General features: G+C 41.6%; 1 protein-coding gene across 11 annotated transcripts in view; it reads left to right on the forward strand.

The window, feature by feature from the left end:
* Positions 1-15163, forward strand: part of mast4 (microtubule associated serine/threonine kinase family member 4) — a 340297-nt gene that overhangs the window by 189983 nt on the left and 135151 nt on the right. For 3 of the 11 annotated variants that reach the window (XM_052019259.1, XM_052019260.1, XM_052019261.1), the window contains exon 2: positions 1061-1141. The exons of the other annotated variants lie outside the window; for them this stretch is intronic. In XM_052019259.1, the coding sequence (XP_051875219.1) occupies positions 1061-1141 (81 nt within the window). The remainder of the gene's footprint in view (positions 1-1060; positions 1142-15163) is intronic. 11 annotated transcript variants of the gene reach the window in all.

Genomic DNA, 15163 nt, shown 5'->3' on the forward strand with positions numbered 1-15163 from the left:
TGGCAGGATTTCGTTGAGGAGACATTAGTGATGGAGATAGCTCTAACAGTGAATCACTTGACTGGTCACCTCCCTGCTCCTGTAATACCTGAAGCCCCGGGGACTTAATGGACCTAAGGTGTGGAACCTTTATCGAGGAACAATCTAGAATATCGGAGAACTTTTAAACAGACCAGCTAGTCATTGGCCAGATCAACTATAGCTAAGTGGTCTTGTTGGTGTAAGAACCTGTGATTTTAAAGTGGGTTAGTAAAGGTTTAAGGGAGATTTGTTGTCTTCAGTAGAGCTATTAGAAGTGAGAGGTTAGGACTAGTGATAGTTGAGATGAAGAAATGTTCAGAGGTGGTCATATCAGTAATCAGGGTCTCCCCCGTGGAGGATGCACTGACATGGCGAGGTTGCAGAGGTGACTGACTGTAGGTATGGGTGAGCATAGGAACAGAAGTCAGCCATTAAGCTCTTCAAGTCTACCCTGCCAATCACCTTAATCATGGCCAATCTGTATTTCAGTTCCTTTTATCTACTTTATCCCTTGATTACCACACTCTTTAGAGTGACTTTATTTTGAAGGATGAAATTGAGCATGCCAAATTCTGTCATAACACATTGTCCCATGAAATTACAGCTGTTTTGGACTTGATTGGTAATATTCAGTATATTTTCTAAGAAATCTATATAGCCTAACTGGTAGCATTTAGATTTAAAATTTTGAAATGGAACAGTCCATACCTGGAGATTTGTTGCTATTTGAGCAGAATACACTTTAGCCACAGTGTGTGTAAAAAGTTTGAAAAAGCAGCTTGCTGGATGTAGACATAGTTGACCTGATGCTTTAGAAGACTCAGATATGTGCATGATTGTTAAAGGAGTTCACTACAGGAAATGCTGAGGGTAACCATTCCAAGCTTAGTCTGCTGCACTTTCCAATGCATTTTGCAGCAGGAAATATATTTTTTAACAATGTCAATTACTGCAACTTTTTTGTATTCTCCATCTATCGCTGTGGGATGATATAAAGAGCAGCCAGTTTTCTGATTAGATGTGACGTTTTAACTTTCAGCCTGACACCAAGAAGCTTGAGCCCAACTCCCACAAGTCCCTGCAGTCCATGTAGCCCACTACATGCTTTTCACTTTTGGAGGTAAGGGGATGAAACTGTTTTGACCTGCCAAGGAAAGTTCGATCGAAGATAATGTTTGTATGCACACTGAGCGAGGACGTGCAGTTTTATACCAATGTTAAATGGTCCTTTTTCTCCATCATTTAATGAAGTCCAAAATACATTCCTCACTCTGTACAATTGTTCTTTTTGTTATGTCTTTCATTTTCCTAGGACTGTTTTCATAAGTCTTGTTTCTATTTGCAGCTTGTTCTGTATAAAATTTCGTTTCCACATCTGTTGTCTGTGTCTTTTCCTCCCTCTCTAAATTGTCTAGTGTTCTGACTAACCACCAGACTATTTTTTCGGAGGTAATGTCTGTGACTACAGGGAAAAAGAGTCAGCTAGTCCTCCCAGCAGGAAGCTGACTGGATCAAATTGTCTGCCTGTTTTATATCTTGCCGGGTTTTAATTTGAAACTTGAAGGATAAAGGAAAGTAATTGGGTAGTGCATTAAATGAGTGACTGATCATTGTCCACCAGGTGGGTTTGGCTGAAAATATTCACTATGGTACCAACCTGGTGCTCACCACTATGTTGAATACACAATACATTTGGTATACTGTACCTACTACTGTTACTTCCTTCCCCTTTTTTAATATTTTTATATATTCATCCATTGGTTGTGGGTATCACTTGAAAGGCTGATGTTCAGAGTTTATCTTTAATTGCCCCCTGAACAAACTGGTTTATTGGCCCATTTTGAAGAGGGAATAAAGAGTCAATCACATTAATGTTGATCTGGAGTCACAGAAAGGCCAGAGCAGGTGAAGATGGCAGACTTTCTTAACTGAAGGACACTAGTGAACTATGAGTTTTTATGATATTCTGGTAGCTTCATGGTCACCATTAATGATTCTAACTATTTTTTATTCCAATGATTAAATTTAAATATGTAATTGAGAAGTTGGGACGTTCATGCAATTGTGTCAAAATATTTTGGTGATGCACAAGTAAAGCCAAGCACATCTACATTTCAGCTGAAGATTACATCTTGCATTACACTATTAGTTCTATCCTTGTCCTTTTGCATTGGTTGGAATTGCTTATTTTCATGTGCTGAAAGTGAAATTAGTTCCACATTAAAATCATTAAATGAAAGATGAAGTTCATAACAATGTTACTCATAGTATTTGACACAGATGTGAATGCTCTGCTCCCTGATCCACCTATGATTGGCTGCAGTGGGTGCAAACTTGTACAGGGGCTGCATCCCTAGAAAACCATCCAAATTGCCTGTAATTTGAACCCCACATGATAAGCAAAGATGAGTTCCTATGGGATATTTTTCTCTCATTACATCAATTTATCAGCAATGACAAAGTCACCCACTGCCGTTATTTAACAGCTGAGGCCAGCATCAGACTTGGGAGATGGACGAGGCTCGTGCGAAAGAAATGATGAATTTTGTCGATTTTTATTTTTACTAACTCAGAACTGTGGGGCAAAAGATTTAGATACGATGTCACTGTATCCATTGGGTTGGCAGTCACAGCTGAGTCTCTCTGCCACTCCTCTAGTCCAAGGATGTGCGAACAGGTAGAGTGCAGCACTGCCACGCTCTTCACCTGTGAGGTACTTTCTCTGCCCTGCAAGACTCGTGGATTACAAAAGGGTTTAGGAAGTGGGGATAATAGGGAAAGAGATGGAATTCAAGGATCAGGCTTCATGGGAGAAGGAGTTTAGGGGAGTAATGGGTTAAAGCGTGGGGACATGGTGGAAATGGAGTAAAAGCCGAGGGAATACTTTAAGGATATGGCCATGGCTATTGCGGCTCCCAACAATGCAACACGTCAGAGAAAATGCCTCGCGGGTGAAGAGGGTGGCGGCAGCACCACACTTGGAGACGCCTGTTCACATGTCCTTGGGCTGGAGCGGGTGTGGCAAAAGAGGAATACGGCTGTGACTGTCAACGCAATCAATGCATTGATGACACATCCAGATCTTATTGCCCCACAGTATTGAGTGACTAAAAGTAAAAATTGACAAAATTTGGTGTTTTGTTGCATTTTGTGTTTATTTATCCTGACATAAATTCTGTAAGAGCAAATTTTATTCCACTTTTCAAATTTTTGTGTAGTGATATGTAAATTCTGGAAGGGCAAATTTCTATTACCTGAACAACCATAAGATGGGCGTCACCTGTATGCTTACTGATTACGAAGGACACCCTTTATTTATCCATGCACGCTGACCTGAATGTTGCGTCCTATCTCCTGTTTATTCTGTGAAAGTAAATGCACCATGTCCACACAGATGCAGGCTTTACATGCCACTTTGAAAGATTAAAGGAAAAACTGGTTCTGTGCTCAGAGGCCCATAGGCAAGCTGCTGGTGCTCACCACAATGGTATATATTAGATTAAAAGAAATGAGAGGAATGTCAGCAGCAAGACAAAACACAGGGCCTTTTTCCTCATCTTTTTTTTTGCATGTTTCAAAAGTTAAGTTAATGTTACCTCAACTCTACTTCCTATTTATTTCCAAAACCTGTCATTTTATTTAAGGATGCAAGCCATAGAAAGGGCTGAAGACCATTCAGCCCCCCATGCTTGTCCTGCCATTAAATCAGATCATGGTCAGTTTATTTTGACGTTAGTGACAATGTCTTGTACTAATCTCTTATCCCTTAATCTATTCTCTTGAATATACTCAACAGCTGAGCCTCCATACCCCTCAAGTATAGAATTTTAAAGATCTTTTTTAAATTTTAAATTTTATTTACTGCGTGGTAACAGGCCCTTCTGGCCCGAGTCCGCGCCGCCCATTTTAAACCCCCAAATTAACCTACCCGTACGTCTTTTAGAATGTGGGAGGAAACCGGAGCACCCGGAGGAAACCCACGAAGACACGGGAGAATGCACAAACTCCTTACAGACAGCGACGGGAATCGAACCCCGATTGCTGGCGCTGTAATAGCGTTGCGCTAACCGCTACACTACCGTGCCGACCTCCAGTTGAAGAAATTTCTGTTCATCTCAGTCCTGAATGACTGACCCTTGTATTGTAATTCCCGCCCCGGTTCTTGACACCCCAGCCAGTAGAAATGTGATCCCTGCATCTACCCTGTCAGGCCCAATCTGCTTCATCTCTCATGGGGTAGGTGGCCATCCCAGGAATCAATCTGGTGAACAGTTTAAGAAATATAGTGACAGAAATGTTTGAATATTTCCTCAGCTGAAGTAAAAATTTGTTACAATGACCTTTAGAAAAGTATAACCTTCACAAATGATCACAGTCCAGCATCACCTGAATTGTCTGTTCTCAGGAGGAAAAGGAGGTACATTTTAGCAGATTCCATATGCAGTATTCTTTACACGCAACAGCAGCATTCAGATACCATCAACTTCTGTTAGATGGATCTGCCTCAAATTGTTGCAAGTTAATAGTTAGGCAAAGTGACATCTCCCAAAAGCCTTCAGACCTGCCCTCCAAGGTCAGAGTGGGTTCACGTTGTCATACTATAATCTTGTGCATGAACTTTGGTAATGTTGACATAGTGACAAGTTCTGCAAAACTGACTCTCAGCTTAAAAGCTGAGAGTTAGAATAGATGGGAAAGTCACAACCAGCCCTAATTCTCTTTCCTTGACATCGCTATTCAGCAACAGCAAGCAGCAATGTTCTAGTTACTTTGTCCACATTATATAGTAAGTGTGAGTTAGTGCAGATACAACGCTATATTTGTTGAGGGTACCCCACTGTTACACTCTCCCCCTCCCCACGTCTCTGTGTCTCATCACTGATGTACTGTATGATTGCCTGGGCTAATGTTATATTTTAGAAAAGATGGAACTAAAATTTGATCTAGATTTTGGAAGCCAAAGCCAATCCTCCTTGTATAATACAAAACAATGAATGCTGGAACTACCTGAAGCATTTTCTCTGCCCACATATTCTGCCTGACCTTTCATCAGATTAGTGTTATTGACTTCAGTGGAGGGTAAACAGCAACATGAACCAACGTGGCAAGTTTCAGTTTTGTAGTATTAATATATTTCTATGTGCAGCTATCCAACTTGAACCCTTTGTCATGTTGTCCTGGACATCCATTGCTTGCGTCTTGTTGAAGCCTTCTGGCTCCTGGGATACTACTTTCAAAGTCCACGTTCCCATTTTGAGATTCCACCATTAAGGATTTGGAGCCTGATTTGAGGAGTTTTCACTTAGTTTATTTCTGCACCTTCTTCCACTCCACCACCACAGATGTACACCATTTTCACACTCTAGTTTGCTGAGAGTTGTCTTTGTCCAAAGGAATGACTAAGGTAATTATCCTCGCTCTTGAGTCCAATTTAGTTAGTGAGCTTTGGGCCTAACCAGAGCACTTAATCCAATTCGTATTCCAGTTTTGCAGTGGAGGTGCTATGTTGAGATGTTAAAACCTTCTCTGATAGCTTCTGGGGAAAAAAAATCTCCGTAACTTTGTTTTTTCCTGCCTCCCCCTTATTTTGCCCACAATCCCACTTTGTATCCTGTTTTCAAGCTGGTTAAAGGACCTGAGATTTTCTGTTTTGGTGCTTACAAAGGTTAGACAATATTTCTTCCAGCTGTGAAGTTTGGAAGTGCTGTTTACAAGATTTATCTTCGGAGGTTAATTACTAATGGTGATTTTGTGCTGTTTCATACTCCTACTGTGTACTAGCGTTGCTGTTGATAGGTTGGCGATCAGTTGCTATGGTTGCTGAGAGGGGAACATTGCAGTGAGGGGGAAGGGTGGGTATAATGCAGTATAGAGCAGTTCTTGAAATTGAAGTGATGTCTGTGCCTGACTGCTGATGAATTAATTGCTTCCAGAAAGATGCACTCTAAAATGTTCATCATACATTGCAGATTGTGTACATTCTATCTTTCAACACAAAAAATGGAAATTGCATTATCCTGTTATGCTGTGACTGATTTAAAAAAAAATCCCCATTGCAATCATGAAAATATTTGTTCTTGAGTTTTTGATCCATCATTTGAACGCAATGCTTTTTAGTGGCCATTTTCTTTTAAAAATCACCCATCAGGATCACCAGCTTCCTTGGTATCTGTCACTCATTCGGGACGTCAGATCTTGCTTAAAACTGAAGATCATTTTTGATGAAGAGCAACTGTGAGGTGACAAAGAATGTGCTTAAAAAGCTGAAACTTTGAAATGGAAAATGCTGGGACTATATAGTGTTCCTTAACAGGTCTTTTAGGGCCAGGTTAATATTTCTAAGTGAAACCATTAGTTAAATCTAAAGAAGCTGGTTCAGTGACATTTTCAGTCAACCAGTCAGTCAACCAAAGCAAAGGAGAGGAAAAAAAAGTGCAAATAATTGGTTTAAATTCTTGGAAAAAGGGGATAACTACTGGATGGCAGGCAAAAGTCAGCTCCATTGATTTTCAGAAGTCTGTTAATAAGCTCTTTATGATCCATTTGATTTCTACAATGTGCTGAGTAGCTGTGGAATCTGAGCTGAAAACCTGGGACACAGCTGGAGAACCACTGAAAGGCTTGCCAGAAACAGACAGGGAAGAGCTTCATCACTATCCTAAATGCTGGAGTTAAAATGGATTGTAAGTATATATCTGAAGGGCATGGGATTCTTGGAGAAGCAAAATTGATAACTGTTAGTCTGGTAAAGTGGGAGAAGAATCTTTGAGGAAGATGCATGCTTCCTTAGAGGAAACACAAGAGAATGCAGATGCTGCAATCTGGAGCAACAAACAATCTGCTGGAGGAGCAGAGGGTTGAGCAGCATCTGAGGGGGAAATGAATTGTCAAAGTTTCGGGTCAAAACCCTGCATTGTGCTTCCTCAGGCCTGAGTGGCTCAGTATTGCAGGAAGGCCTTTCTAGGTTGTTTTTCCAAGAGTTCATGAAGGTTAGTTTGATAGGGGTAGTTTTTATTTATTCCCAGCCACTAACTTGCACTGAATAGGTTTGAGGCATGCACCTAGCTCCTTGGTCCTGATAGTTCGACTCAATAATTAAGGCAGCTATGTTGTCTAAAAGTGTTTTGAATGGAGAGGATGAGTGTTCACCTTCATTTTATGTCCATCTTGAATGTGACATGCCATTTACTTTTTGATTAGTCAAGAAGTGAAGTGAATGAAGTTTCTGTGTTTGGACCCAAACTCTAATTGGTAGGAAGGATGGAGGTCTGAGGTTAGGAATTCTAATCATGGAAGATGCTCTGAGGTGAGGGTAAATTGGCTAGTGTCCAGTGAATGCTGATTATTCAGTAGCTATTGGGACATGGTTATTACTGTTTGTTATCCGGAGTAGCATTATCTTCAACATATTGGAACATTTTGTGATCCATCCCTTAAAGGGTATGGATTTGCATGATCCAATAAGAGTTGGATGGTCCAGGCAAACGTTTTTAGCTTTCCCTGGGGGAATGGAATGTTCGTGGTCTGAGCCTGTTGCAGCAAGTGGTTTTGTAGACCTTGGTGTGAACTGACTTCTGTAGCTGTCTCAAGAGGCTCCTCTCCCCAACATAGCTAAGGCATGTGTCTGGCTTCAGAAGCTGAAGCCTTGCTGGTTTAATCTGGGTAACAGTGGACCTGATTGAAAACTTTGCGTAGCTGGCTGGTTCACCCAGACTGCAAACCAGGAAATAACTGATCATGTCAGTTTCTAAGGAGCTAGCAGAGTAAGAGGTTTGCTAAAAATTGTGTGGACCAAGGCATAATTCAGTCAAATAGTTTGCAAATTCCTCTATGAGCGATTAGAGTTAATATTTCTTTTAATGTTGTTAATATTTAAGCACTCTATTCTTTGTTGTGGGAATTAAATAAAGACCATAGTGCTTGGGTTAAATTTATCAAGGTATGTTTTCCATCAGTTTACATCAGATTAGATTCTTAAGAAATTGAAGTAAAAGCATTCGAGTTGCATTGAGAACCTCAAGCCCATATGTTGTGAGTGCACTGACTTGCAAAAACTTCTTAAGAAAGAAGTCACTTTAGAATGATCTGTGTTCAGCTCCCTTTCTCAGCTGACGCCACCACCACCACTCATGTCATTCACTCTCTCTTTTCTTGCGTTGAAAGGCAGTTTCTCAGTGTAGAGGATGACTTGCTTCCACTCCAGCTCTCTGGTTGCTGAGGTAACTGATGAGGCCAATATGGGACAGACAGACTGATTTTGCCACAAATGGGGCAAGGGATGCTTTGATGGGGTAGGCAGGTGGATAGTTTGAGAGGTGGTATGCTCCTTCTGTTTTTTTTATATTCTAATGCACTCGTGGCGCATAGGCTTGAGGTTCTCAATGCAACCTGGATGCTCTTCCTTCAATTTAAATGGTCATGGGCAGGGATTCCAGGATTTTCCTCTGTCCACCTGGCAGGGCTTGGAATAGAGTTTGGCTTTGGGGGTCTGGTATAAGTCATGTGAACAAAGTATCCTGCCTAACAGAGCTGACTGAGTGAATTTATGGCCTAAAGGTCGGGGATGTTGTCCTAGGAGTGGATGGTCATAATCTTCGGCCCAACTCGTAATATGCGTTCACATCCTGCTGATGGATTTTGGGGGGTGGGGGGGGGTGGTGAGTTTGTGGAGACAGTATTGGTGGTGCCTTGAAGGGCCTGTTGTAGATAGTCCATTTCTCAGAAGGTTGTATGAGGACAAGGATCATGGCTGCCCTGTAGGCTATGATCTCTTGATCTTCAAACACCCAACTCAATCGGTTGAAAATTTGTGCTAGTGTACAGAACACTCTTTTCCTCAATCGGGTGAAAGTCTCCATGCTATTAAAGGTGTTCCATTTGTTTCCTGCACCCCTTCTCCTTTCTCTGCATGCTTGATTTCTGTCTTTTCCTTCTTCTGATGAAAAGTCATCAACCTGAAATGTTAACTCTGCACCTCTCTCTACCAATGCTGCCTGATCTGCTGCATATTTCCAGCATTCTGTTTTTATTTCAGATTGCCAGCACGTGCAGCTTTTCTTTTATTTTTGGGCAATGTTTGTTGGTCCATGCACGATTCACTTTGTGGCTGATGTGAGCTGTTTAGCATTGAGCTTGAGCTCTGCTTGGTGATCGCACGCAATGTTTGGGAGTCATCAACTTGCATTGTCTGGACAACGTTTTGGATGGATTGTGTCAGTAATAAAGCAATAGCCTCATTGAATTGGTTCCATCAATTATGAGCAGGGTTGGACTTGGACATAGCAGAATGGAAGTTTAATAAAGGCTGGTGAAAGACTATTGGCGTTCAGCAGTGAATAGAAAGAAAATATTTTTTTAGGGGTGGATGGAATACCCATCCATGCATCTTCACAAGATGGACAGACTGGATGGACAGTCTAAGCTGTAGGAATAAACATTCTGTGAATGTGGCTTTGCATCCTATACCTGGCACAATATTTCCACCAGGTTGGCTTGCTCTGGCTGCTTGACCAGGGCAGTTTGTGTGAACAGGAGTCTAAAGGTAAAAATTATAGTTTAGGTCTTCCTATGATTGCTGTTCTTCCTGTGGACTGAGCAAAGGAAACATTCTATTGGGATCGGGATCAAGTATTCTCTTGGAGCTCAGACTTTCAAGAAGCTACTACTGGTTCTTCCATTAGTCTGGCCTATATGGATTTGCCTCCAGGAATAACACGAGATATTTGAACAGTATGTTGATCACCCTATGAGTTTCACCATCCAAATGCTAGTCTGTTTGATTCATTTCAATTTTTGTTGTGAGAGGGCAAGGCAGATCACAATAACACATGTGGCAGGACTGGCTGTTTATTCCATGTTTGCATTTATTTGTCTGAGATTTTATAGGGCTAGACAGAATGTGGACGTAAATCTTTATAGCTAAAATGTACTTCATGCTGGGAAGATTGCTTTAATATTAAATTAGGATTACCCTCCTCCCACCCCCCCCAACCGACACCTTCCCCTGCCTCCACCTCTCGCTCTCTTCCCCTGCCTCCACCTCTTGCTCTCTACCCCCCCCCCCCCCCTCCCCGCCCATCTTGAGTATCCGTGGAGTTGATACCCACTGGAAGTACACTCGGCAGGCTGGTCATGATCTCGGACTTCCTGCTGATTTCAAAGCTTTTGGACAAAGCAATTACTGCCAGATGTGGACAGATTACTCTATGTCCACCTGGTAATGCAGTGTGGTTGGGAGAACCCTGAGAGAACATACAGTGCATGACAAACTGTTGATAGGGGGAGAGGGGCTCTCAACAGGAGGCCATATATGCCCAGGATATTTGAGGAATAATTCTACCTGGATCAATAAAGAACAATGTGTATGAGATGTGCGTCATTGATGAGATCCTCACTGGAATCTGCCAGCTGCTGGAACGTGGAGCTGAGCAGGCAACACATTGCCTATCACTGCCAAGGTGATCAGTGCAAAGAACATTTGTGCTTTGGGCTCCATCCAGAGATATTTATATTGTCTTGCAGTCTACCACAGTCACATAAAAGAGGTGATGGGTGCTCTAATTGTACAAATCACCAAGACTATCTGCTCCTACTTCCTTCTGCGCATGTATCTGGTCAACTGAATTTGCATTATTCCCCCCTCCTCTCCTTCCCCCCCCCCCCCCCCCCCCCACATCGCCCATTATAATGTTCTGCACTTTCCTCTGCAGCATCTGAACACTAGGAGGCTTTTCTTGCCCTGTTGAACCATGTCAACTTCACTTGTAGAATGATGGACTGGACCTGCTTTAACCACAAGGAACATGACCTTTGTCTGGAGCTAACCACTCATTATATTGGTGCATTGCTGAAGGGGTCCAGCAGAAAAGGACTTGGTTAATCCAGGCTGGCTGTAGAATTATTGAGGGGTGCAGGCAGCAGAAAATTCATGTGCAATTGCATTGCGGCCAATGGACTGGGTAAATCCCTTTACAATCCAATTTCTGAATCCTTCCCCTGACTGCCCAGGTGAAATGGATTTGTTTAGAAAGTGGAGTTTATTGTTTTCTAACTTTTTTTGCTGCTTCAGTTCTGCTTTCGTGTCACAGTCACCTTGTTTGTTTGCTGACCCACCTCTCTGTAATATTCCCTCCTCTTATTAATTAAAGACAACTCTTTTGCTTTGTAATTGCCAATTGCATACTGTAAAATACTTCAGAATTTTTGAGTGATCATTATGTTCTTCCACTTCAAATGGTCTTTTACTTCACAGCCCTAGATCATTTCTGTGAGAATTATTTTAACATTTCACAATTATTTTGAAGTGAAGCCTATTTGAATAAGACTAATGTGTCTTCCAAGTTTCTGCATACAGCCTCACAATCAGTGATGAAGTATGTGACTCATTTTCTAGTTATTGCTGTTGATTGAAAGGTAAATAAAGATTGGGCACCGAGAGATTTCTTGTTCCATGGGATATTGAAGCAGGAAGATTAAATGGGCAGTTCCAGGTTTGCACCACCCATGGGATCCCTGCAGCTGTGGGGCCCCTGGTATCCAGGAGACGTTGCTGCAGCAGCCATTCCATGAGACAGAGGTCCACAAACAACGAGCAGGACTCAGACAGCGGATACTGAGGCAGTGCCTTTGCATCACTTTGGACTTCTGACAGCTTGCTTTGCCAGAGGCTTTTTCCACTAATGATCACGACATTCAAAAGCTGTTGAAATAAATTGAAATAATAGGAAAAAAATGCACTTTATTTCAAAAAACCACTCTCTAATCCTTTTAAGCAAGGGAGCAAATGAAACCACTTATTTACAGTTTCAACGGTGTAAGGCTGAGGGCTAAATTTGAAGTGTGCCCAATCCTTTGGCCCACTGTGACCAGGCACTGTCACTGCATTCAGTGCTCAAACCAATGGCAGAGTGGGAAGTCAGGCTCCGCCATCTGAGCTCCTGCACATTCCTCACGCACGGAAGTCATAGACGTGATGATGTGTGCTGCAATTAGCCAGCGTGGTCTGACTCATTGTCTCCTCCAAGGGAGTGCACAGCTGATGAGACATCGTCCCTACTTGCAATGTTCAAGTGGAGCTGAAATCCCGGTACTTGGAGATTCTTTCACAGATCTTGGCGTGGGCCTTGCAATGCCTGCCCATTTCTCATTTCAAAATGTACAGATTCCCTTGGAGAAACAAAAGACTGCAGATGCTGGAATCTGGTGCAGATGCAGATTCTGATGGGAGTTGATGAGAATGTGGGGAGAATTTTTAAAAAATTGGGATTAAGATTAGTGTAAACGGGTGCTTGATGGTCAGCACAGACTCAGTGGACCGAAGGGCTTGTTTCTGTGCTATATGACTCAATGACACTTGGCTCAAGCTATCTTCTGCTATTTGCTCCAGCCATACAGATGGGGATGACACAGTTCATCCATCAGAGAACATCTCTCCTCTTGCTCCTCTGGCACATTTTCCTTTTTTTAAAGTCTCTTGCCTTGACTCCCTTGGCTTCCCTCTGAAATGTTCATCTGCACCTTGTGTATCTCTCAGAGTATTTTCCCTTATTGGACTGAATGACCGACTGCCTATTCTCCATAAGCTTCACTCCCTTGTAAAATCTCCTCCCTACCTTCTGAGTCACTCCTTGAATTTTTGTTCTTGTGTGATCCTTCCACTGAATTATTTCAATGAGAGACTCTGCATTTCTTGTATTCCTCAACACTGGATAAAGGAAATGTGGTTGATGCAGGAAAGTGGTGCCATGATAAAAGATCAGCTCTGATCTTACTGAATGGAGGAGCAGGCTTAAGGGGCTGAATGGCCTCCTACTTTTAATTATGTTATACGTTCATACAAGACTTCCACCCATGGGCTTGTGTGTCTACCTTTGGAAAAGATCAGTCTCCCGAGTCGCTTATAGTTGTGTGTACAAAAGTTCTGCACCTGTTGGTTTGCTGAACATTCCCTCACCTTCACTTTTGGTGTCTGTAGAATGGTTGCTCTTGGTCATCTTGGTAGTGTTGCCTGTTAATTTCAGGGAATACAACCTTGAATATATCTGATGCATAACAGTTATAAATGTCCACTTCCATTTCCAGTGATATCAAGCCTGGTCTTTCTCAGCCAAGATGGAGAGATTTTTCCTCCAACCACCTCTGTAAATCTCTTTTTGGTCTTCACTGAGTGTGAAGAGCTCAAAACCATTTTTAATTACTTTATTGTATCATTGCCTTTTAATCAATTGTTCCAAAGTGGAGTACAATCTGTTTTTGTGAAACAGCCCTGTACAATATTTCCATGAGTATGGTGATTGCAGTGGAAGTTCCCAGTAAGAAACAGATGTAACAAAATTAATTTCAGCTGTCTGAATTTTGAAAGCCTATTAAAGGGCTTCGGAGCTTGAGCATGGGTTTCAAGAGTGTTTTCAAATACTGACTATAAAGGAATGTGTGTCTATATTTTGACTGCTGAATATCTACATAACTTTGGGACAAAAACGGTTTTCTGTGTTATAAAGTGCTGATAATTAATCAGAAGAGTCAGGAGCATACAATATTTTTGTTGGCTTTTGTGGTTTCAGAAATGTACATTAACTTTCTCATTGCTCCTTTCTCCTTTTACTCATCTCTTCCTTGGCCTTCAGTGTCAGCTTTGCATCTACCATGCACAGAAATCCATCGGTTTTTTTGCTTTGCTTTTGCTTTCCAACACTTAACACCACTCTAGCTTATTGAGAAACTACAGAGTGCCTACTGAATGTATGTTGAACGTTCTTCTCTCAAACTGAAATGGAGAAACTTTAAGCAGAGGGAGTTAGTACAGAATTTCAGACAACTGTGCATGCAGTTTAATAACCTAAAACATTTCCACTTGATAAAGCTTCCTGCTACCTGTCTGAGAAGGAATTTGCTTCTTTTATTCCTCTCCAGCATCCACAGCTCTCTTTCAGTATTCTGAGACGTGACTGTATGTCAGTGCGGTGGAAATGTAAATTGTGGTTAAGATCTGATCTGTGAATGTGAAGTTCATAGTTTTGAACTGTCCCAGAAACTGAATTTAGCAAGAGTGGGGAACACTTGAACTGAGAGGTCATGTTACAGCAGTGGTAAGCGTTGAGTTAAGTTTAAAACTGGCTAAAACCGTAATAACAGAACAGATGGAAAATATGATGGAATTGTAAGATAACTGCCCGGTATTTAGGATTACTAAACAAACTGAGTAAGTTGATTGAGGTCTGTTAGCAATATCTATGGTCATTTTTTTTTCCCTGTTCTGGAGAAAAGTTTTCTTATTTGTGTCTCGTCAATGGTAGATTTTGTTAAATTCTGATTTTTATAAAATCAAAATTTAACAAAATCTACCTGTACTTTGGAAAAACTCCAAACCCAGTTTGTGGTTTTGATACACAGTACAACTAATTAATGTAGAAGACCACTTCAAAATGGGATTGGAAGGTAAAAAGTAATTTCATTGGAAACCAATTATCTATCATCCCTGCTGTTTAGCTTTTAGTAGGATGGTTAAAAATGACTGTGAAATATAGTGAACTGGTCTCCTGGGAAAGCCCGTTGAGAGTGTGCAGTGTTTGAGGAAACCTATCCTGCCTTCTGCATGAAATAATTGGGGATGGCTGTTGCTTAAGGACGAACTGTACTGAACACATATGAAGTATGTTTCCTGTTTCTATGTACACAGGAATGCTGCATTCACTTACATTTTAATGGAACCCTATTATTCTTTTAAAAGGTATTTGCATTTTTCAGCTGTTATTCAAAATTTTTTTTGATCTTGTCACCATGATACATAAACTAATCTTTGATCTGGTTGTCATATTCAAATGTTATACTGTGAATATTAGCAAACACAGATTAAATAAATTTCCTCACACCGAGCCTGTCTACCTTGATTACAACTCCTCTCACTTTGTCTCTTGCAAGGACGCTATCCTTTCTCAATTTCTCCGCCTCCGCCACATCTGCTCCCATGACAAGGCTTCCCAGTCCAGGACATCCGAGATGTCCAACTTTACGAACAGAGGCTTTTCCCCCTACTGTGGTCAAGAGAACTCGCACCCATATCTCTGCCATTTCCCTCACCTCTGCTCTCACCCCCAACCCTCCCAGACCCAACAGGGATAGGGTCCCCTTTGTCCTCACATTT

This window comes from Pristis pectinata, chromosome 7 (assembly GCF_009764475.1).
Source record: "Pristis pectinata isolate sPriPec2 chromosome 7, sPriPec2.1.pri, whole genome shotgun sequence".
NCBI lineage: Eukaryota > Metazoa > Chordata > Chondrichthyes > Rhinopristiformes > Pristidae > Pristis > Pristis pectinata.